General features: G+C 43.9%; 1 protein-coding gene across 1 annotated transcript in view; it reads left to right on the top strand.

Annotated features, from left to right (window-relative positions):
- The window catches only part of SNRNP200 (small nuclear ribonucleoprotein U5 subunit 200), a 35,490-nt gene that overhangs the window by 4,627 nt on the left and 6,731 nt on the right, over nucleotides 1–24,132 (top strand). The window contains exons 5-34 of the mRNA XM_066593089.1: nucleotides 37–92; nucleotides 178–276; nucleotides 1,158–1,310; nucleotides 3,313–3,412; nucleotides 3,684–3,820; nucleotides 4,842–4,925; nucleotides 5,021–5,194; nucleotides 5,285–5,422; nucleotides 5,512–5,667; nucleotides 5,760–5,930; nucleotides 6,259–6,452; nucleotides 6,561–6,684; nucleotides 6,809–6,958; nucleotides 7,048–7,158; nucleotides 7,312–7,443; nucleotides 7,564–7,752; nucleotides 8,442–8,639; nucleotides 9,094–9,246; nucleotides 9,340–9,420; nucleotides 9,517–9,600; nucleotides 9,792–9,898; nucleotides 9,977–10,095; nucleotides 12,059–12,213; nucleotides 12,671–12,860; nucleotides 14,353–14,526; nucleotides 15,627–15,787; nucleotides 21,527–21,754; nucleotides 21,972–22,163; nucleotides 23,358–23,536; nucleotides 23,619–23,770. Coding sequence (XP_066449186.1) covers nucleotides 37–92; nucleotides 178–276; nucleotides 1,158–1,310; nucleotides 3,313–3,412; nucleotides 3,684–3,820; nucleotides 4,842–4,925; nucleotides 5,021–5,194; nucleotides 5,285–5,422; nucleotides 5,512–5,667; nucleotides 5,760–5,930; nucleotides 6,259–6,452; nucleotides 6,561–6,684; nucleotides 6,809–6,958; nucleotides 7,048–7,158; nucleotides 7,312–7,443; nucleotides 7,564–7,752; nucleotides 8,442–8,639; nucleotides 9,094–9,246; nucleotides 9,340–9,420; nucleotides 9,517–9,600; nucleotides 9,792–9,898; nucleotides 9,977–10,095; nucleotides 12,059–12,213; nucleotides 12,671–12,860; nucleotides 14,353–14,526; nucleotides 15,627–15,787; nucleotides 21,527–21,754; nucleotides 21,972–22,163; nucleotides 23,358–23,536; nucleotides 23,619–23,770 — 4,341 coding nt within the window. The remainder of the gene's footprint in view (nucleotides 1–36; nucleotides 93–177; nucleotides 277–1,157; nucleotides 1,311–3,312; nucleotides 3,413–3,683; nucleotides 3,821–4,841; nucleotides 4,926–5,020; nucleotides 5,195–5,284; nucleotides 5,423–5,511; nucleotides 5,668–5,759; nucleotides 5,931–6,258; nucleotides 6,453–6,560; nucleotides 6,685–6,808; nucleotides 6,959–7,047; nucleotides 7,159–7,311; nucleotides 7,444–7,563; nucleotides 7,753–8,441; nucleotides 8,640–9,093; nucleotides 9,247–9,339; nucleotides 9,421–9,516; nucleotides 9,601–9,791; nucleotides 9,899–9,976; nucleotides 10,096–12,058; nucleotides 12,214–12,670; nucleotides 12,861–14,352; nucleotides 14,527–15,626; nucleotides 15,788–21,526; nucleotides 21,755–21,971; nucleotides 22,164–23,357; nucleotides 23,537–23,618; nucleotides 23,771–24,132) is intronic.

Here is a 24,132-nt window from a genome sequence, read left to right as displayed (position 1 = left end):
AATACAATGTGTTTTTTTTTCTTTATGAATCTCCAGATGATAACATAGATGAAACCTATGGTGTTAATGTGCAGTTTGAATCTGATGAAGAGGTGAGTGGCATATGCAGCATATAGAGTAGGCTATATGTCACTGGCATATGTTACACATTATTTATGAGTGTTTCCTGTCCTGTAGGTGGGGGATGAGGATGTTTATGGCGAGGTGAGAGATGAAGCCTCCGATGATGATATGGATGGAGATGAAGCTGTTGTTCGAGGGACACTATCTGCAAATGTAAGAAGCCAAGAAACTTATTGTTTCTATTCTTTGCTGAAGCTTTTCATGTATCCTCCATGCCTCCACAATAGAACTTGTTTTGTGGAAAGCCAATGGCCTTGACCATCCTGATTTGGCCTGTGGGATAAGTTAAAGGGGTTTTGTGATTTATAAGAAAGTGTGTTAACAGCCGGGCAGGTGACAAAATAAAAAGGCAGCGTACTCAACCGTCCTTGGCCTCCAGTACCCAGCTGAGCTGGATGCCCAGCTATGGATGACCAACAAAAGTCAGATTAAGGCTGCCTGTCCACGGGCCTTGCGGAAACCGCTGCTCAGGGGCAGGAGTCGGCAGATGGATCTCAACTGTCAGCCTATCTGACAGGCTGGCCGTGGAGAATCCCCGAAATTCGCAGCATGCTGCGATTTGTCAACCGCGAGCGGAAAATCGCTATGATTCTCCGCTCATGGACAGGGGCAAAGCGCTTTCCATAGCAACGCTATGGAAAGCTTTCACTGCGTTCCCCGCTTCTGGATTATCACCGTGGGGAATGCAATGAAAATACGCCCGTGGACAGGCAGCCTACCACTTAAGCCAATTGCAGGCCAAAACAAACTCCTGGCATCATGGCGTTCTTGTCCACAGACTTACAAGTCTTCCTCAGGGTGTGACTGACTTCTGATATAACTGATATGTAACTTTTTTAAAATTATTTTATCACCTGCCTGGCCTTTAACAAATGTGATCTTGCCACTTTTCTGCCCAAGTCTCCAACTTATCTAGATCCCCCTTTAACCTGGAAGAGTGTACAGTTTTCAAGAAGACAGTCTGTTGCTTGGTAATTGAGAGCCACCGTACCATTGCAGTATTATTGATGCCATTTGTTCCTTTCTTCCTTCAGCTTGTGACATCTGGAGAGCTTATGAGTTCTAAGAAGAAGGATCTTCACCCCCGGGACATCGATGCTTTCTGGCTGCAGAGGCAGCTGAGCAGATTTTATGATGATGCTATTGTCTCCCAAAAGAAAGCAGACGAGGTTCTGGAAATCTTAAAGGTATGTAATGATCTTGTTTATTCATAATTGATAGAATTTGTATGCAAATGCTCCAATAGCTGTATCTCCTATTGTTTGCAAATTTAGAGAAAGGAGGAGGTTTATAAAACTGTCTAAAATGAAAACGGTCTTTGCCTGCAGTGACCTGGTGCTAGGCTGCTGCAAAATGACAACCAATAAGGCAGACCCAATTAGTACTTTTGCTACGTGTAGGACCGTTATCTAACAGACTTTGCCTATTATCTCAACTTCTGATTTGTCTGTATACCGTGTTGGAATGGCTGTGACGATACCTAGAATTTATGAATATTTCTCGTCCGTGTCACTGGGGGACACAGCTGAAGACTGTGGGTATGGCTACTGCCACTAGATGGCGGACACTCAGTGAAGAAGTGTTGGCTGCAGTCTGGGGCCTAGCTCAGCTTCTCCCCAGGTGGAGAGTGACCAAGTTCTGTGTGGCCAGTCGGGTGCCTTTCCTGGTAGAGGGTGTCCTCCCCTCTAATCCACGCCTTGGGCGCTATTCCTATGTATTTCTATTTGTTCCTGCATGCCCTAGATGCAGTGCTCGCCTCCAGCTTTTTTCTCCTTCCTTCTCGGCTCAGCTTGACTAGGCCACCTACTCTGGACGGGGTAAGCTCTCCCTTGCGGATAGCTCCTTTTATCTGTTCCCTCTGCAGCACGTTTTGTAGCAGGCTGATTGCAATCGTGCCATGTCTGACTCCAGGGCCATAGTCAGAGCCATGAACTTTGCGTGCTCTTGCTGTAACATTACATTTCCATTTTTTTCCCAATTCAGAAACACCTGGTTAGCCCACATCTCAGACGCCTGGGTCCGGGAGGTCATTTCCTCAGACTATACAATACAATTTATCCATCACCCTTTGGACTGTTTTTCTTCAGGTCCAGACTTTCTACGTCTTCCTCACAGGTCAATGCTTTAGATCAGGGGATATGCCATCTCTCCGTCCAGAGAGTCCTTGTTCTGCTTCCCCAGAGGGTTTCACAGGGTTTTATTCAAATCTTTGTGGTGCCCCCGTAGCATGGATCCATCCTGTTCTGGATTTGAAAAAACTGAATCAATGCGTGAACGTTTGGCACTTCCGCATGGAATAGCTGAAGTTCATCATTGCGTCCATGGAACAAGGGGAATTCCTGCTGTCCATAAACATCAAGGATGCATTTCTCCATGTGCCCACCTGCAAGGCACATAAACGTGTTCTCCGCTTTGCACATCGTTTGGAGCACTACCAGTTTGTGGCTGTTCTGTTTGGGTTGGCCACAGCTCCCCAGGTGTTCACGAAAATCCTGTCATCAGTGATGGCTCTTCACGTCAAAGGGATGACTATCACCTATCTTGACAAAATCCTAGTGAATGGTACTTCCCACTTGGCCAATCTGAAGAAAGTCCACATCACCTTGGACACTGTCCTGGTTTGGGGTGGCTTATCAATCACCCCAAGTACTCCCTTTTCCCATCTCAGCATCTGGAATTTCTGCGCCTTGCCTTTGACACGGTACTTGCCCATGTTTTGCTCCCACCACCCCTTTATCTCCTGCAGGTGCACTCCTGGGGTTGATGGTCTCCTCATTCGAGGTGATTCCCTTTGACCAATTTCACGCCCAATCTCACCAGTGAGCAATCCTCTCTGTTAGACAAATCCACACACTCCCTTTAGTGTCTACCTCTGACACTTCGATGTTCCCTGCTGTGATGGTTGGACACTTTAATGGCTGCTGCTCACCACAAATGCCCATCTGCTCAGATAGTGGTATGCTGCACAATGTTACAATGCAGGGAACTTGGAGTTTGGGCCATACCGTTACTGTTTCATCATTTTGCACTGCATCTAATGGGCTTTCTAGTCTGTGTGTAGATGGACAACACCACGGCGGTCGCTTTCATGTTTTTACTTTTTAGCATTGCTTTATGTAGCAGTATGGATTGTAGTTGCTTAATATTCTAAGTTTACAGTGAATATTCATGGTCGCCTTTTGTCCTCAGACTGCAGGGGATGATCGTGAATGTGAAAATCAGCTAGTCCTGCTGCTGGGCTTCAATACATTCGACTTCATTAAAGTCCTGAGACAGCATCGCATGATGAGTGAGTATCGCCTACCTATAACTTTTTTTCTTTTTTTTTTTTTTTTTTTTTTTTTTTTAAACTACTACAAAGGAAAGTAAAAAAAAAAAAAAAGTCACAGAAAAAAATACATATTTTCAAAAGGTGATTCAATTTTGTTTGGTCTTATTGAGCATCACTATAAAGGCTATATTGGATGTTCTGTACTCTTGTTTGCTTTATATCTGTCAATATTGTGTTTCTTAGAACTTTTAGTGAATATAATAAACATTGGAGTGTTCTTCTTCCACAGTTCTGTATTGTACGCTCTTGGCCAGCGCTCAGAGTGAAGCTGAAAAAGAGAGAATTATGGGTAAAATGGAGTCTGACTCAGAATTATCCAAATATTTGTACCAGCTACAGGAAACCGAAAAGGAGGATCTGATTCGGGTATGTGGTAATGACCCATAGGGAAGAGGATTTTCTTCAATTGTTTTTTATTTTAAACAATTTTTTTGAACATTGTAAATGTACAGTCACAAAAAATAGAGTGTAAACAAGAATGACCTGGTCATACAACTAACAATTATTGCAAAATACTGCTTGAATCAAGTTATAAAAAGTTTATACTTTCAAGGTTGCTTAAAATGCAGACCATAGACATCAGTTAAGTACATGGATAAACATAAGGCGGCATTGTGACTCCATGAATGTAAGCATGTCATGGCAAAGAGAAGAACTACAGTAAGAAGAGGCAAGGAGAGAAAAGGAGGAGGATATTGAATCGGGGCCCTCTTGACCCCAGAGCTTTAGAATAAATTGGGGATGGTGTGATAAATGGAGATTATAGACCTACAAGAAATTGGGATAGTAAGGGTGAGTCTGCATAACTAATCCATAGGGGGCAAATCTTATTGAACTTTGCATTGGAGCCAAGGAAGAATAGTAGGGGAGAGGTTTTTAACTTAGTTTTTTCATAAAGGTACCAATAAGCAAAGCACTGGAAAGCAGACAAGAAGCACAGTAATGGCAACCGTATTAATCCAAGCATACTTGCATGTGAAATTAGTGCCAATAAGAAAATATTTGCGTAGATCTATAGTCTTTTTTTTTTTTTTAATGGTTTTTATTTGGCCTCTTACTGAGGAGCGCTGAGCTTTTGCGAGTGGGAGGACCTTGACCCATGACCTCATTAATGAAAGATGGGACTATAGAATACAAAAGGCAGTGCTGGATTTTTGTAGGACCCTTCTTTTTGTTTTTTTACTCAACGTCACTTTCTGTCTTAGTCATTACATTGGAGCAACATGCAGTAACACTGGTTTGGGTTCATTGCTAGTGATGACTTGGGTTGTGACTAGACTGCACATGGGCCTCTTCTAGGTGCTTTAAAGCCTCTACCACCGCTGCCATCATGGCCTTGCTAGGTATTTGTATGCTCTTAATCAGGTTATACATACTTTTTGTTTAGGAGGAGCGTACCCGTAGGGAGAGGGTGCGACAGTCCCGTGTGGACACAGACTTGGAGAGCATGGAAATGGAGCAAGGTGGGGAGGTAAGTTAATTTCATTGACTAAAGGGGGGGGGGGATATGATGGTTAATTGAAGCACAAATGTAACTTCTTTGCAATAAAATGCGCTTTCTCTTAGTCTTTCACTCCACGTCAAGTCTTGGACCTTGAGGATCTGGTGTTTGCCCAAGGCAGTCACTTCATGGCCAACAAGCGTTGCCAGCTTCCTGATGGCTCTTTCAGGCGGCAAAGAAAAGGTTATGAGGAAGTTCATGTACCTGCACTGAAACCAAAAGCCTTTGGAAATGATGAGGTAGGTAAAAAGGGACTGAAATATTAATATCTATTCGGTTGGGAGAATGCAAGTCATTGTTTTTTGTTTTTTTTCTTTCTTTCCCCCTAGCAACTTGTGCCCATTGAGAAACTTCCAAAGTATGCCCAGACTGGGTTTGATGGCTTTAAAACTTTAAACAGGATACAGAGCAAACTCTATAAAGCTGCACTAGAAACTGATGAGAATCTACTTCTCTGTGCCCCCACTGTGAGTATTTTCTGCTAAACCACTGAGGATAGTACTCAACTGTGTCAGTGGCAGGTTCTTGACTCGGCTCTAATATTTGTGTCTATTAGGGTGCTGGTAAGACAAACGTAGCTCTCATGTGCATGTTGAGGGAGATTGGAAAGCACATCAACGTAGATGGTACTATCAACATTGACAACTTCAAAATTATTTACATTGCCCCCATGCGGTCTTTGGTACAAGAAATGGTGGGCAATTTCAGCAAGGTGAGAAATAAGTGTGATTTTTGTTTCACTTTTTTTTTTGTCCCTTCATGAATTAACGTTTCTGCCATTCACACTTATACTTGTCTGTTCAGAGATTATCTACATATGGTATCACTGTGGCAGAACTTACTGGCGATCATCAACTGTGCAAAGAAGAGATCAACGCTACCCAGATTATCGTGTGCACACCAGAGAAGTGGGATATCATCACCCGTAAAGGAGGCGAGAGAACTTATACTCAGCTTGTCCGTCTAATCATCCTGGTCAGTACCTAAACAATTAGCAGCTTTTTGCCTTGTGCTTTATTTGTACAATTCATGCATGCAAGTGTGATGCGATTTAAAGCCATTGGAAGCATTTGTGTGTGTGTGTGTGTGTGTGTTTTGGGTTTTTTTTTTCTCCTTTATTTTCCTGTAAGACGCAAGTATATTGTTGCGATGCGTTTTTAAGCAAAAATACATCACGTTCGCACCCAAAATCACAAGAGTGCCATATCAGTCCGAGTTTCTAGGACCGTATTGCACTCGCCCGTGTGAATGCACCCTAAGGTCTACACACAATTCACTCTTACCATTGCTTTCGTTTTTTTAGGATGAAGTCCACCTACTCCATGACGACAGAGGTCCAGTGTTAGAATCTTTAGTTGCCCGAGCCATTCGTAACATAGAGATGACTCAAGAAGATGTGAGGCTGGTGGGTCTTAGTGCTACACTACCCAACTATGAAGATGTAGCTACTTTCCTTCGTGTTGATCCAGCCAAAGGTCTCTTCTATTTTGACAACAGGTACTTTTATTTTTGAATGCTTAGTAATTATTTTACGATAGTCTATCACTGATCTTTTTATATGCTTGAAGTAAAGATAAAAGTTTATAACGTTTCCTGCTTTCATAGTTTCCGTCCAGTACCGCTGGAACAAACCTATGTCGGGATCACAGAAAAGAAGGCCATCAAACGTTTCCAGATCATGAATGAGATTGTTTATGAGAAGATTATGGAGCATGCTGGGAAAAACCAGGTGTGTACGCTGACTAAAATAGAGACAAACTATTAAGTGATTTGTTCTCGCCAAGATGTAAAATGTTCTTCTCAAACTATGATTTGCTATGTCTATACTGAACTCTGCTTGGGTTTCCTCCTAGGTACTGGTTTTTGTCCATTCCAGGAAAGAAACTGGTAAAACCTCCCGTGCCATAAGAGATATGTGCCTGGAGAAGGATACATTAGGTCTGTTCCTCCGTGAGGGTTCTGCATCAACTGAGGTGCTACGTACAGAGGCTGAACAATGCAAGGTGAATTCATCTACTTATTGTGTGTTATCTCCAGAATTTTGTCTACTTTTTGTAATTTCTTATCTAACATCTTATTTTGATTTCTATAGAACCTGGAATTGAAGGATCTCCTGCCGTATGGATTTGCTATTCATCATGCGGGTATGAGTCGTGTGGACAGGACTCTAGTGGAAGATCTGTTTGCTGATAAGCACATTCAGGTGAGCACGTTTCTGATCGCAAGATCACATTAAACCTTTTGCAATCTGCTCTGGGGTTGTTCCAATTTTTTAGAAAAATGTTTTATAGTAATGTCACATGGATGTCCTAAGTACTGATGTAGTCCTGGTACTAACTGGTATTGTTGTTTGCAGGTTCTAGTCTCCACAGCCACGCTGGCCTGGGGTGTGAATCTTCCAGCTCACACAGTCATCATCAAAGGGACTCAGGTTTACAGCCCAGAAAAGGGCAGGTGGACTGAGCTAGGAGCCCTAGATATCTTGCAGGTGAGAACCATTGGTTAATGGCATTTTTACAATTTGTTTTACATACCTTATTATATTAAATGAAATCACAGAATGTGCTCTAAATTTGACCAGTTAAGAATGTCTTTTTCTTTCTGTTAGATGCTGGGTAGAGCCGGGCGTCCTCAGTATGATACAAAAGGTGAAGGTATACTCATTACATCTCATGGGGAACTGCAGTATTATCTTTCACTCCTTAATCAGCAGCTACCCATTGAGAGTCAGATGGTGGCCAAACTCCCAGACATGCTGAATGCAGAGGTGGTCCTAGGAAACGTGCAAAATGCAAAGGTAAATTTGCCTTTTTTTGATTACTCTTATCTTTTTAATACTGAAAGTAAAGGTCCATTTAGACAGGACGAATGTCGGGCAACACTCGTCCCTGTGAGTCCTTGCTCCCATGCTCCTGCACAAGAGCTAGTAGAGCTGGCTCGTGCTCAGAGCGGTTAGCAGGGGGGGCGGCGCAGTGCAGGAGACTTCTCTCCTCGCACTCCCCTGCCCCCCTCTATAGACTTAACACAGCAGCCGTTCAGTACTGAATGGCCACTATTTACACTAAATGATGAGCGATCAGCTGATCATCCATCGTTTATGCTGCATAAATAATGGATGATGAGCTCATCGTTCAGTGTAAATAATGGCCGTTCAGTACTGAACGACCGCTGTGTTAAGTCTATGGAGAGCGGTGAAGGAGCGCAAGGAGAGAAATCTCCTCCAGCCACCCCGCTGAGAGCTAACGATACTAGCTCCCGTGCAGCAGCACGGGAGCTAGTATGTGTGGGGACGAGTGTCAGGCATCGTTTACCTGACATTCGTCCCGTCTAAATAGGGCTTTAGGCATGAGAAGATTCCCTCAGGTGGTTAGATTTCTGGGTTCTGGAAGACTAATATAAGATGATTGTATCGGCCTAATTACCAAAGCGTATTAAAGAGTGAATAAATAATTGTAGTAATAAACACTAATTATCTTTATTTTTTAGGATGCTGTGAACTGGCTGGGTTACACTTACCTATATATACGCATGCTTCGGTCACCTAATCTTTATGGAATCTCCCACGATGATGTAAAGTCCGATCCCTTGCTGGAGCAAAGACGCTTGGACTTAATCCACACAGCAGCTCTAATGTTGGATAAGAACAATTTGGTCAAATATGACAAGAAGACTGGTAATTTCCAGGTAAGAATACAACTTGTGTCCTTGCAGCATTAGTAATAGAATCAAATGCCTTTTGTCTTAAAGGGGTTGTTTCTGTCAGCCTAAATGCGGCACCAAATACGTCTCCGCTGATTGCCCCAGGTCCCGCTTCCAGCAACCTGCTGATTTTTTTTTTTTTTTCAGGCAAAACCCACTATCAGTCTAGTATTTCCTTTGCAGTGGCTGCTGCTGAAATGTAGTATTACCTGGTGTCCTTAGAACACCCGGCTTTAGTACTATTACATTACTTGTATAAGGATGGCTTGAGTCTGCCAAAATGGGAGCCGTTCATACAGATTAGCTTTCTTTCTGACTTCTCAGCTGGGTTCTTAAGCATGTAACTCACCATCTATGATCTGGGGCATATGGACGGTTGTCTTAATGAAGGAACCCTTTAAATATCATTTTAAATCTTATTGCCCTTTTTCTTTTTTAGGTCACTGAATTAGGTCGTATTGCCAGTCACTACTACATCACCAATGAATCCATGCAGACTTACAACCAGCTTCTGAAGCCAACTCTCAGTGAAATTGAACTCTTCCGAGTGTTTTCCTTGTCCTCAGAGTTCAAGAACATCACTGTCAGAGAGGTGTGTCAATGGGGTACTTGTGTGTGTGTAATGAATGTGTGTAATGAATGTAAGTAATTGTGTGTACTTACGGATTTTTGTATTTGACTTCAGGAAGAGAAGCTAGAATTACAGAAGCTCTTAGAAAGAGTACCAATTCCTGTAAAAGAGAGTATAGAGGAGCCAAGTGCAAAAGTGAGACTTTTACAATTATTCCTAGTCTGACTTGGTAGAAATGCTTCATCTCTATAATGCTAATGACTAATGGCTTGTACTTTTTATATTCTCTAGATCAATGTCTTACTCCAAGCCTACATCTCACAGCTGAAACTGGAAGGGTTTGCTTTGATGGCAGACATGGTGTATGTCACACAGGTATGATTTGTAAATCTAAATTACTTTTTTTATGTATAGAGTTTACATTTCTATGGGCAGAAAATACACTAACCAACACCTAAACAACTGAACTGATGGGTGATAAATTCACCTCATATATTGTTCCTCATCCTGCTCTCTTCTTTCTGTCTTCCTCTTCCATCCTAATTTATTTGTTTTCTTCCGTCTAGTCTGCTGGGCGTCTCATGCGAGCAATATTTGAGATTGTCCTAAACCGAGGATGGGCGCAGCTCACTGACAAGACTCTGAATCTCTGCAAGATGATAGATAAGAGGATGTAAGTGAACCTTGATATGTTAAATTGCTTGTTTCCAAACCCACAGTTACAAAACTAAGTCCTGATCTCCACTTTCAGGTGGCAGTCCATGTGTCCCCTTCGTCAATTTAGGAAGCTCCCAGAGGAAGTGGTTAAGAAGATTGAAAAGAAGAACTTCCCATTTGAACGTCTATATGACTTGAATCATAATGAGATAGGTAAGAATGTCTGTTTACAGGTGTGGTCTTAATTGGGCACCCTCCTTCCACTATGCAGCCAGTGCAGGTCCAGCTACTAAATCCCATGACAATCATGTGTTCTCGGTGCAGGCAGCCATACATTTGTATGTATGATGTTGCCCATTCAGATGGAAAGTTAACCATGCAATACCTAGAGTTGAGGGCTCCACAGCAGGTTGAGGGCTCCACAGAGTTGGTAGAGGTGAGGGCTCCACAGCAGGAGCCTTTATTTTTGGCTACTAGAGGGGGTTCCCAGTTGGGGGACGTAAATTTTGTGACATTCCTGATGTCTTTGTTTTACAATGACAACAATTTAAAAGCTTACGGATACCTATACATATATATATTTGTAGCGTATTATGTGATATAATACTATCTTTCCCATCCGTGTCATTGGGGGATTTAGCAAGACCTTGGGGTGTAGCTGCTGCTACTAGGAGGCGACACTAAGCACTAAAGTGTTTTTCTCACCAGCTATGCCCCTCCTGCAGGCACAGAGCTAAATCACTTTTAGCTTAGTGTCCATAGGAGGCTGGCCTCCTGCTCTGCAGGTCGTCTTCAATTACATTTTTTATTTTCCTTTTTTTTCCCACTTTTTGGTTGGGAATATGGGGCTAGTACCCGATCACCCTGTTCCCTTCCCCTCCCCCCTACACACACATGAGAAAGGGAGAACAGAGTGTCTCTACCCTCTCTGTTGCCTATCTCGAGAAGAAAAGGAGGCACAGATGAGCCCTAACTTCTTTGTGGCCTACCAGCTATAGGGTCACCCTAATATGGCAAGCTCCCGACCGGAGCACTCCCTCACCAGGGGGGAGGTGAGTAAGAGGGGGGACACTGCTGGACTCTTACTACCCAGGCCAAGCTCCTTACTTTCTAAAATAAGTATCCCAAGCTAGGCAAGTATGGAAACTTCCCTCCTTCCCACACTGCCTCTGGGACACTTATTTCCTTCCCATCCACTGTCTGTCTGAGACGCATCCTTCCCTCCTTACTGGGGTATTTTAATGTTTCCTTATGTACTGGGCAGCTCTCTGGTAAGGGGTTCTTCCTTTGCCTTTCCCATCCTCCTCATTCTTCCAACTCTTTAGGGCACGTCCCTATCACTCCTGCCGTCCCCCTTCCTCCAGGGCTCCTTCCAGAGCTAGCGGGACATCCCCAGCGGGCTTGCACTACCGGCTTTTCAGGGTGGGTTTCTGCCACCCTGATAAGGGCACTTCCTAGGTTTTGTACTTTTTCAAAGTTCTACTTCTTTCCTGGTCACATGGGTCTTTAGGTGCCAGCACACTGACCGTACTCCCCTTCTTTTTTTACGTACCTCTTGGGAACTGCTTTGGAAAGTCCCACGGTCTTGCTGTGATCCCCATTGACACGTATGAGAGAATCCTTGTTTCTTGTATGTATTCTAATACATTACAAGCTGCGTTACTTCATCCAGTCTGTCTCCAGTCGGCTTTCTCTCTTTGTAAACGGCATCAGAGCTCAAATCGTAACAAATCAGACTTCGGCTTAGATGTGCATTAAGGAGGAGAGGTCCAACAGACCGAGTGGACGGGGAAGGTCACTGTCAGGATTGAGGATGAATGAAAGCAGAAATGTTTTGCTCCACATAATATATCCAATGCAATGAAAAACAAAATTTATCGTCTGTATCGTTAGGGGACACAGCAAGACCTTAGGTATAGCATCTGCCAAGGTCTTGCTGTGTCCGCCAATGAAAAGGACGAGAAAGTGATTTTTACAGTAAGTTATACCAAAAATCCTGTTCTCTGCAGATGTACACATAGCTTTTCAGTTTGTCAATTTTCCCTAGTGTGTTTTTCAGGTTGGTCCTTTTTTTATTTTATTATTTTCCCCTCTTAATTTCTTTCCTCAGGTTGCATTTTTCTTGTTTGCCTTTTATTTCTGCATGATTTTAATTTATTGCCTCTTCAAACATTAGGTGAGCTGATTCGTATGCCCAAGATGGGGAAAACCATCCATAAATATGTGCACTTGTTCCCAAAGCTTGACCTATCTGTGCACTTACAGCCAATCACTCGTTCCACATTAAAAGTAGAGTTGACAATCACCCCCGACTTTCAGTGGGATGAGAAGGTGAGTTGCATAAGTCTGATTGCTGGCAGTATCCAGTGTCTAGCATCTCCTTATATAACCTATACACGGCGAATCAACATTCTCTATACAGTCTACATATGTTTTTCCTATTTCCGCGATACATCTTGTGATACAATTTTAAAGATTGTGTTCGATGTGCCTTCCCCGGCCCTGCCAGTAGTACCACATGATCTGTTCTGTCTTTGTCGGCAGCATCACTTATGTAGACCTGCAAAACACACCTCTTTGGAAACTTTTGACTCGCCCTGTAGAATCGCCCATCACATAAGACATGCATGCAACAAAGAATGAGTTATGCAATACTATATTACACACAGTTTTTCAATTTGGAATCGGCAGCAATCCTAGCAGGAAAAGGTCCATCTTGTTTTACATCTACCTTTTGATATTTGTTTTACCATTGAACATTTTTTTCTTGCGCTGATTATGTTATCAGGTCCATGGTTCTTCTGAAGCTTTTTGGATATTAGTAGAAGACGTTGACAGTGAAGTGATTCTGCATCATGAATATTTTCTACTCAAAGCCAAGTACGCCCAGGATGAGCATCTTGTCACTTTCTTCGTGCCAGTGTTTGAGCCATTGCCTCCGCAGTACTTCATTAGGGTTGTGTCAGACCGCTGGCTTTGTAAGTAACCTGCACAACTCTTGTCTTATCTGCTCTCCTGAAACTTGGTGAATACTTCCATTCCTCATAAAATTAGTCTTCTAGATGAACTCGTCTTAAAACTTTTGTTGTGCCGTTCTTCTTGGGGGAAAAAAAATTGAATAAATTCACAACCGGGCATTTCCAGTTCCCCATACAGTGTCCTTTCACTCTTCTGACACTTGGCACTGACTGTATTTAGTAAAACAGACTTGTCAGGAGACCTGTCAGGTCATCCTTAAATGTCAGATGAATCTCATTTGCTCAAATACGTAATGTATTAAAGGGGTTGTACAGTAATGCCGTAAAAATGGCTGGCTGCAATACAGGCTGTAGTAACCCATCCTAGGACTTGCGAAGGCATGTGCGGATTAGAGCGGGCAGGTTTCCACAAGTTGCAGAGACAGTGACATTTGACATATTTGACTGACATTTCTGTAAGGGTGCAAGGTGCCAGTTGGTCGCAATAGCAATTGGGACCTTGTGAAGGCCCCTAAGCTTGCCATGGATTTCAGCCAGAAAGTCCTACTTTATAAATTGGAAACCTTACAACTGATACCTCTGCATTCTTAGAAGTCTAAAATATCCTATTTATCACATTCGGTGAATGCCGTTAAAAAGAAGAAAAAAAAATACAGTTCCATTCCCAAAAAAAACCCTACAACTACGATGAAAAATAGTCTCGCGGGTCAGAATATAGCAAGAAAAATCCTTTTTTTTTTGGCAATTAGTAAAGCATAAAAACTGCATAAATTTTGTGTCGTTGTAACCCTACAGAGCAATAGGCCAATAAAGCCAATAGGACATTTTTATCGCATCGTTAACTCCGTAAAAGCAAGACCCCTTTTCCCTAAACCCCATTGTTGTGTGGATTTTTTTTTTCTACTTCACTCCACTTAGAAATTTGTAAATGTTTTTCAATATGTAACATGGTAAATTAAATAATACCTTTATACTGATTCAAAGAACAAGCTCTCGTGGCCATGTTAACAAAAAAATAAAAGTTATAGCTCTTGGAACGCGGGAATGAAAAAAATTAGAACAAAAAGCTAAATAGGGGTTGGTCATTAAGGAGTTCAACAAGCAACAATATCCTGGACAGCTGACTTATGTCCCTTTTACAAAGGACGACAGTTGTCTACATGACTGCACCAGAGCTGATGTCACCACTAAGGTCGTCAGCGCTCGTGCAGACTTCACTGCTGGATCGCCAGTTTCTCGCTCAGCGCTTCACCTTCAATGTGAAGTGCTGAGCAGGGAGCGTTTTACACACGGCGAGAAACACGCGATTCAGCGAAGGTTTTTATAGTGAATGCCTAGTAAACGAATAGTGAATGCCTAGTAAACAATGTTTTTGCATTTGCACGGGACATTTGAACACCTTTTGAGTGATAATCGTCCCGTGTAAATGGCCAGTGATTGTATACAATATTCTACTTAATTAGGATCACTAATGTTTGTCTTCTGATTGCAGCCTGTGAAACCCAACTTCCCGTCTCTTTCCGTCACCTGATACTGCCTGAAAAATACCCCCCACCCACAGAATTGCTCGATTTGCAGCCACTGCCCGTTTCTGCCTTGAGAAACAGTGCTTTTGAGAGCCTTTACCAAGACAAGTTTCCATTCTTTAACCCTATTCAGACCCAGGGTGAGTTTCCACCAAGGTTATTGTTGTGATCAGTGTCTCTGGAGGCTTATTAATATTCTTCCTGCAGCCTCCGTTCGGCTCACGTGACTGTTTCTATTGTTTACTAATGCCTGTGTTCTCCTGTAATGAGCACATTTAGCTGGAACCGTGGGTGGCGTTAATGAGCAGATTAGTTTGTGAATGTGTGATGAACGTTACATTTTCGTGACTTTTTAAATGTTTTCAATATGTTTTTGTTTTCGCATTCAAAAGTTTTATTGTCTAAAATAAACAAGAAAAACAATTGTGCGACATTGTAAAGCGGGAGATGTCAGTTACATAAAATCAATGTAGGCCTACTGGCAAACGGAAGTCCCTAAGGGTGACTGCAGGGCATCAATAGCGATGCTAAGGAAGCTGGTCCGGGGAGTGATGCCGGGAGGCCGTTCGGTGGGCAGATGATGGAACCAGAGCAGGGGATAGTTTATTGGTGTTATAGAAATGTGTAAGGACAGGGCCTTGTGTGTCACGGAGAGTGAAGGCAGCAGAATGTGATTGAGCTCTCGCTCACGACTTGAAGGTTGCGGGTTCAATCCCCGAACAGTTCAGGTGGCTCAAGGATGACTCAGCCTTCCTGGTAAAAAGAGTACCTGGGTAATAAAGGGTAATAAATTACATGAAAGCGCTGTGGAAGAAGTTGGCGCTATACAAATAACAAGTCCCTTTTCCCTAATGAGTTCGATTGGCAGACTTCTAGGAGTAGCTTTTATCATAATAGCCAAAGTCACCTGCAGGGAAAAAGAGAAGACAAAGGGGACATTTAATCATTCCTATCAATGTTCATTAAAACAGTCGACTGACCGATTAGCAGTGATTTTCAGTGTGACTTGACCTTAATTTACCAAAAGCAGAATGATCCATTTTCTAAAGTATTGTCTAATTATGTATGACTTCATATAAACCTGTCTACTTCAATAGTTGATGCTCACCAACATATCTGATCCTGTCTGTAGAGTCTGCTTATAATGGTGGTGTTGTGTTGTCAGACTAGTTGAGACAAACATTCCCTTTCTTGCACTGAGAAACTTATTTTATGTGTTCCTTCTGTTCTTTTCTCCCAGTATTCAACACCGTGTACAACAGCGATGACAATGTTTTTGTGGGAGCTCCAACCGGCAGCGGGAAGACTATCTGTGCGGAGTTTGCAATTCTTCGCATGCTGTTGCAGAACTCAGAAGGACGTTGTGTTTACATCACTCCCATGGAGGCTCTGGCTGAGCAGGTAAGCTCTGATTTCAGTTATTCATCCCTCTTCCTACATAGGAAGGCTGCGTTTTAAACGTGTGTTTGAGATGTTAATAGAGTTCACTAAGTTGGTGAGCAGAATAGTTTCTTCTACAGTCAGCTTGTTCAATTAGTTGCGCAGATGGTTTCAGGAAAAGACTGGCTTGTCTGTCCTCGCCGTGTACCATAGAGAGCCTGAGAGCTAATAGGCAGTAATTCCTTCTGTGCTGCTACGTTTATTTGTCAAATTTTAGATTCGGCAAGTCACACCTAGATGAGATGTGTAATAGGCATCCTAACCCTTTTACGCCAGTTTCTGATGTAAAAAGTTAGCAAGTTTTTGCACAAGTCAGGTTTTGTGCAACAATTATCCACTTTTTTCTCTATGCTTTGCTGTCTGCCATTATCGAAAAAAGGCAGTGTGGCCACCTCAGGCCGACATATTTATGTACAATTTATACCAGAAATGGACACCAGGTTGAATCCGCCATACATTTCTGCTTAGGCACACAGAGGAGCCGAGATACACCTAATACATGAATATCCCTGGTTTGAAATGCTGGTCTCACCAAATTTTTCCCTTAGTGCCTTGTTAACCCTTTAGCCCAGTCTTTCCCAAACTGTATCCTCACATCGTCTTCCAACAGGATATGTTTTCAGGATTCCCTTAATATTGCACAGGTGATGAATATGTCAGTGCCTCAGGCATTGCCACAGGTCATCCCTATATAGGATCTCCTTTAGATCGTGACTAGAGATGAGCGAGTGTACTCGGAAAAGCACTACTCGCTTGAGTAATTTGCTTTATCCGAGTATCGCTGTGCTCGTCCCTGAAGATTCGGGTGCCGCTGCGGCTGACAGGTGAGTCGCAGCGGGGAGCAGGGGAGAGCGGGTGGGAGAGAGGGAGAGAAAGATCTCCCCTCCGTTCCTCCCCGCTCTCCCCTGCAGCTCCCCGCTCCGTGCCGGCACCCGACTCTTCAGGGACGAGCACAGCGATACTCGGATAAAGCAAATTACTCGAGCGAGTAGTGCTTTTCCGAGTACGCTCGCTCATCCCTAATCGTGACCTATTGGGTGGTCGTGAGGATTGGAGTTTGGGAAACGCTGCTTTAGCCGTATATGTCTCATGCTTATCTCTTATTCCCTTTATGATCACGTGGGTCTGACCTCTGGGATACTCACTAATCTTCAGAATAAATGGGCTGCAGCGCTGATATAGAGCTGCATGTCTTAGGTCTTCCATGCATATGGACACTCCTGGCCACCCGGCTGAAGTTCCCAACACACAGGATAACCAGATTGCACGGAGCGGGGGGAAACGGTTTACACACGTTAGTGATGCCATGCTTTTGGGATGGGAAATGCCTCTTTTTTTAAAGCAGTGGTGTAACTAGCAGGGGCATGTGGGCACGTTGTCCCAGGTATTGAATGCAAGTCAGAGCGCAAAAAAAACTCACCTCTTGCTTGATCTACATAGTTTGATGCATCATGGCTGGGTGAGAAAGCACAATCATTACCCTGAGTGAAGAAACGCTGAACTACAGCTCCTAAGCATAAACTTTTCCCCTACTAGGAAGCTCTCCTCTGTTTTTCATGGAAGCTTTTGTCCCAATTGTACACACGCATCTTCTAGTGAGTCGCCACTTTCTAGGACTCTGATATTGATGACCTGTCCTTATGATAAGGTCATCAATATAAGATTCAACTCCAAGCCCCCCCTGTTGAACAGCTGTATGAAGAGTCCGCAACGTTCAGGCGACTCCTGTGGCTTCTCAGCCTGTGACCTCATGTTTGTTTGTCACATGGCTTATGTGATTAAGCTGCAGTACCAAATGCCACTGCTACAAAATGTACAGCGCTGGTCCTGACATACAGTGAGGACACCACAGGGCTCACTGGAGTGCTGCAGCCTTTTCAAACAGTTGATCAATGGGGTCCAGTAGTCGGACCACAACTGATCTTGCATTGATTGAAGCCTGTTAAACTGTTTGCCTTATTGCTTAAAGGAGATGTCCCGCGCCGAAACGGGTTTTTTTTTTTTTAAACCCCCCCCCCCGTTCGGCGCGAGACAACCCCGATGCAGGGGTTAAAAAAACCACCCGCACAGCGCTTACCTGAATCCCGGCGGTCCGGTGACTTCAATACTTACCGCTGAAGATGGCCGCCGGGATCCTCCGTCTTCGTGGACCGCAGCTCTTCTGTGCGGTCCACTGCCGATTCCAGCCTCCTGATTGGCTGGAATCGGCACGTGACGGGGCGGAGCTACACGGAGCCGCTCTCTGGCACGAGCGGCTCCATAGAAGACTGCTGAAGACCCGGACTGCGCAAGCGCGGCTAATTTGGCCATCGGAGGCCAAAAATTAGTCGGCTCCATGGGAACGAGGACGCCAGCAACGGAGCAGGTAAGTAAAAAACTTTTTATAACTTCTGTATGGCTCATAATTAATGCACAATGTACATTACAAAGTGCATTATTATGGCCATACAGAAGTGTATAGACCCACTTGCTGCCGCGGGACAACCCCTTTAAGACCTTGGGTATAGCTTCTGCTACCAGGAGGTGGACACTAAGTGAAGAAGTGTCGGCTCCTACTATCAGCTATACCCCTCCTGCAGCCTCTGAGTTTAATCCGCTTAACTTGGTGTCTGTAGAAGGCAGAACATCAGTTCTTGGGGTCTTCCTGGACTTTGGCTCAGTATGCTTGCCTTAAGCATACAGGGCGACACAGTTACCCTGTTAAATCACTGAAGAGGAGGCACCAGGGTAGATTTCACCCTGCCTACTGTTCTCCCTACGTCATGATGAAAAAGTGGCACAAATAAGCCATAACTCCCTCCCCCAACAAAGGGAGGATAGAAGTTACGGGGTTCACTGCTGGACACTATCTAGGTAAGTATCGGGGCCCATTGCCAGCCCCAGCCTGCCCATCCATTCTTTTTGCACCCAAGTCCCAGCAACCCTTTTTCCTCCAGCCACGATCTTACGACCCTATTGCTTCAGTGCCGCACTTCAGCCTCTCTTGGTTGTACATCACAGGCTCCTTCATCTGCCGTAGCCTGGGCCATCTTCACCGCTTCTTTGGTCCACATGTGGGAAGATGGGGGAATTGCACGGAGGGTAGCGGCATACCACCACTTGTGGGACCTGAGCGCATCATAGGGGATCCTTCCTCCTCTTCCATTGGCACTTCCTACATGGGCTAGGGCAACACTTCCTTTTCCGACTGGCCAAAGGCTGAACTCTGGTTCTTATGTGGATGTGTTTCCTGACAAAATGCCATCCCCTCTGTGGTTGGTACCTGCATGTCTCTTCCTGCGGTTTTTGGGATCTTGGATTGGCTACCCTCTGGCTCCTCCCTCTGACTTCTTCTGTCTGCTTTTGCCACACTTGAATGCCATCTTCTTCTCCCACTTCAGCAACATCCAGTTTCCGCGCGGCTTGTCTGCAGCGGACTGCAGCAGCATGTGGATGAGATTTTTGCAAATCCCTTCCACTTGGCTGCTTAGGCTCAGGCTTAAGAATGAAGAGTGCATGCGGAAAGTCTGCAGCAATTATGCCACGTGTGAATCCAGACTTGCAGGTTAGCTTTTTGCCCCACTTCTCCTACTGTTTGCTTGGTGGCCACAAGAGGGGTATAGCTGGTAGGAAGAGTCAACACTTCACTTAGTGTCGCCTCCTAGTGGCAGGAGCTATACACAAGGTCTTTGCTGTGTCCCCCAGTGAACAGACAGAGATTTTATGATGAGTAACACAAATCTTGCTTTCGTCTTCTGACTTGTTTGTACAGTTTCACGGTGTACTTTTAGTAATTGCATGTTCTATCAGAAACTTTTCCATTCCTCCCACTGCAGTTCCCAGCCTAGATTCGCCTCCCATGAGCATATTAACGCCGCAGAGGTGTTAATCTACCTTTAGTGCTCTCAGGAAAACAAAAAGGATTAAAGATTTTACTTTTGTTTCTTTCAGTAATTAGAGTGTTTGTGTCTTTTTGATATTTCAGTCCTCCGGTGAAATCTGTTCACATTTAATATGTCCTCCGCCCACACAGGCGCTCCAACAACTGCATTATCCCATTACTGCTCTTTATGCATTCATTAGCGGTATCTGTCACTTGTTAGATATGCTTCGTTTATGGAAATGTATGCTAATAACTCATCTCTTCACTTTCACAAAGCTACTTTCAGCTCATGCATATGTCAGTATATATTAGATTGATGAATAGGTAAACAGGAAATCCAGAGACACGAGTTTTAGTGTTGATGGCTTTTTACCTAGGTCCTGAAAAGTCATGTGATGTTAGGGACTTGCTTAGGATATATTAACATATTGTGGTTGGGCCTTGGATTACTTGTGTTTTTTTTTTTTTTGTTTTTTTTTCTTCCTTGACTTGGTAATTGATCCCAAGGGCAGTCTAGGAAAGCTTTACTCCTTTGCATGTGTTCCCATTTTTGGTGTATTAAAGGGGTTGTCCCGCGCCGAAACGGGTTTTGTTTTTTTTTCAATAGCCCCCCCCCCCCTCCCCCCCCCCCCCCCCCCCCCCCGTTCGGCGCGAGACAAACCCGATGCACGGGTTTAAAAAAAAACCCGGATAGTACTTACCCGAATCCCCGCGCTCCGGTGACCTCTTACTTACCTTGCGAAGATGGCCGCCGGGATCTTCACCCACGGTGGACCGCAGGTCTTCTCCCATGGTGCACCGTGGGCTCTGTGCGTTCCATTGCCGATTCCAGCCTCCTGATTGGCTGGAATCGGCACACGTGACGGGGTGGAGCTACGAGGAGCAGCCCCATTCAGAAGGGAGAAGACCGGACTGCGCAAGCTCATCTAATCGGGCGATTAGACGCTGAAATTAGACGGCTCCATGGAGACGAGGACACTAGCAACGGAGCAGGTAAGTGAATAACTTCTGTATGGCTCATAATTAATGCACGATGTACATTACAAAGTGCATTAATATGGCGATACAGAAGTGTATAACCCCACTTGCTTTCGCGGGACAACCCCTTTAATGGAGCGTGTCAACACTCAGCTGTCAAAGTGCCATCTTTGGAGCAATGTTGGTCCTGGACTAGCCCATCTCAACCCACTCTAGTTGGAGAACATGACGCATGTAGGAAAACTGTCACTATGAGAAGCCTTGTGTGGGTGGTATGACCAAGACAGGGCAGGCAACCAGAGGGAAAGACCTTCTCAATTTTTAGCACTTAGTACCCATCTCCTCTGAAGAGAGTGGGACAGACCTACAGCTGGACGACTACAGAGGGAGTCCAGACTCCAGCTGAAGGAAATTGGGTGTCGTTGGTGCCTCACAGTCATTCCCCAAAGTTGGCAGAAAAAGGGTCAATCTTTGGAACTGCCATTCGTTGTAGTTACCCAATTCTGATTTCATTCTACATCAGTGCACACCAGGCCAGCAGGACCAGCTGACATACAGTGACCAAGGACGCAGGCTGGGGAACTTGTTGGCAAAGCGTAGATGGGCATATATAAAGGGGTTGTCAAGATGATACAACTCACGTAGTAGTGGGTATTTGCAAACCACAGTATACTAATTCGGTGGCATAGCTTATGCAGTCATCGGCTGGAACTACTTAGTTTTATCACAAGAATAATACTATTTTGTCGTCCTCCTTTTGTGATAGTGTTACTTTCCAACACGAGGCATATTATATTTATTGTAGACCGTTACGGCAAAGCTTTCTAACAAGTTCTTATATCCTCTGATTTTCCTTGTAGGTATTTATGGATTGGTTTGAAAAGTTCCAAGATAGACTGTATAAGAAGGTGGTTTTGTTGACTGGTGAAACCAGCACCGATCTGAAGTTACTTGGAAAAGGAAATATCATCATCAGCACACCGGAGAAGTGGGACATCTTATCTAGACGCTGGAAGCAACGGAAAAATGTGCAAAATGTCAGTCTCTTCATTGTAGACGAGACTCATCTTATTGGTGGATCCAACGGGGTGAGTGTTGATCGGCGTTTGATCATTTGCTGTGCAACTTTCCATTGCCAAAAGTACGTTGCTTTTAATGAACTGACATGGGGCAAGGTTTTTCTATACATTACTATGCTATATTTTCAAAGCTGACAATTGTACTTCGTGTGAAATTAAGGAAGATTTGTGTTCAATTTTCATAGTTTGGTATGTTTAAGACTTGACCTCTGTTTTTCACCCGTAGCCTGTCCTAGAGGTTATCTGCTCCCGTATGCGTTACATATCCTCCCAGATTGAAAGGCCGATCCGCATCGTGGCTCTCAGCTCCTCTCTATCCAATGCCAAAGATGTGGCTCACTGGCTTGGATGCAGTGCTACGTCAACTTTTAATTTCCATCCCAACGTGAGGCCAGTCCCATTGGAGCTACACATACAGGTAAGATTTCCTATGCTCGTATTTAAGATTGCTTATAATGCTGTTGTCCAAAAGGGTTTCCAGTCAGGAGGAAATCTGAGGCTTGTAATTTCAGTCACTTCTAAAGGAACATTAACTTATGAGTATAAAACACGCAGCTTGTCAAAAAAAAGTCTTCCTCCACTTTGCTTCCATTTGGTCTAATACCGTAGGCAAAAAATAGCGAATTATGTAAGGAATTCTGTTTATGCCATAAATACACAATCCTGCACCTTCTCTACGCACAGTCCAGCCTGGCTGTAAGGCAACGGACTGCGGAACCAGCTTCCCCCAGTACTTTGACTGCTGTGGAGGACGCGGGGTACTAAGCCCCATTGGCTTGAGATGGCTAGCCCATTCTTTTGCTTGACCAAATTATGTTCTTTTGCTTTTTTTTTACTGATTCTTACAGCAAATAATATTAGCTAGGTTAGACTAGACTGTAATAGTACTCAACATGTACAAAACTTTAACTACTATAATACTGCCTGCTATGTTCAGTTATAATCCCATACACAGGTGTTTGTGTGTATGCCTTGGCAGTATAGTCCCATCCAGAGATCCCCCATCACAGTTACGTTGTATGCAGTGATTCCCACTCAGGCCCAATGTCCACGGGCAAATTCGAATTGTGGAATCCGCGCAGGGCACCTGAGCAGACGACACACAATTCAAGCCACCTATAGGGAGACATGGGCGTCTGCAGCTTAATTAAAGCATGCAGACTTGTTTTGCGGACCTTCTGGTCCAAAAAAGTAATCGCAGCATGCTCCATTTTGCTGCAGTTCCTGCATGGACGGCTTCCTCTAAAGGGGTTGGTGATTCTAGCAGACATGCCTATCGTGTGGCATATCGAGCATGCTTACTTGTACTACAGTCTTGCAGCGCTAGTTGTAAATGGCAACCAAATTGAAAATTTTCTCACCGTATGCGAAATTGGGGTTGCATTGCTGATCATTTTGATTGCTATCTGGAACCCTGGATCTGTACTGTATAGCATAACATCAGAGGTAATAGTATGCATATTAGGTTATACGCATTTCCATGTATCTATATGGTCTTTTATCTACAGTAAATCGGTGGTAGTAAAATAAGTTGATCGAGACCATCTCTGCCATTGAAGTTATTAACGGTTTGTAATGCATCCCTGTGTACTAATGATCCCACCTTTTTTAGGGTTTCAACATCAGTCACACTCAAACCAGACTTCTTTCCATGGCCAAGCCAGTTTACCACGCCATTGTCAAGCACTCGCCCAAAAAGCCCATCATTGTCTTTGTTCCATCTCGAAAACAGACGCGGCTCACAGCCATCGACATACTGACCACCTGCGCCTCCGATGTCCAACGTCAAAGGTACGGATTATACTATATCTGCACTTGTAAGAGTCTTTATATAATAAGCACATCAGTCATGTTGCTGCTTGTCTTATTTTAGATTCCTTCACTGCACAGAGAAAGATCTGGCCCCGTACCTGGATAAACTCGGTGATAACACATTGAGAGAGACCTTGCTGAATGGTGTGGGATATCTGCACGAGGGGCTCTCCTCTTTAGAGAGGCGCATTGTGGAACAGCTCTTTAATTCTGGTATGATCAGAATGTGTTTTTTTTCTCCATTCTGAGGATGTTTTTGTAGTAATTCTTTCCACTTCATTTGCAGTTTTTTTTTGGGGGGGGGGGGTTGCAAATAAGTTATTCACTGGAAAGTTACAAATTCTGCATCTTTTCAATATACTTTGTGTCTACTCTTCTCGACTTTCTAGAGCTGTGATTGCTCTTGTTCAGTAGGAACCTTCTTTGTGTACTTCTAGTAGAAACTGATCCTGTCATGTAGATGCAAGGCTCGTTACAGGATACAACTCTGACAATGGCACTGTAGTAGTACTGCACGTGTCAATCACTTGCTCAGGACAGATGTGTGTATACACCTGGAAGTAAACCATGAAGGT

Source organism: Eleutherodactylus coqui, chromosome 2 (genome assembly GCF_035609145.1).
Source record: "Eleutherodactylus coqui strain aEleCoq1 chromosome 2, aEleCoq1.hap1, whole genome shotgun sequence".
In the NCBI taxonomy this organism is placed as follows: domain Eukaryota; kingdom Metazoa; phylum Chordata; class Amphibia; order Anura; family Eleutherodactylidae; genus Eleutherodactylus; species Eleutherodactylus coqui.
Note: the sequence above shows the minus strand (reverse complement) of the source record. Positions and strands in the feature narration are given on the sequence as shown.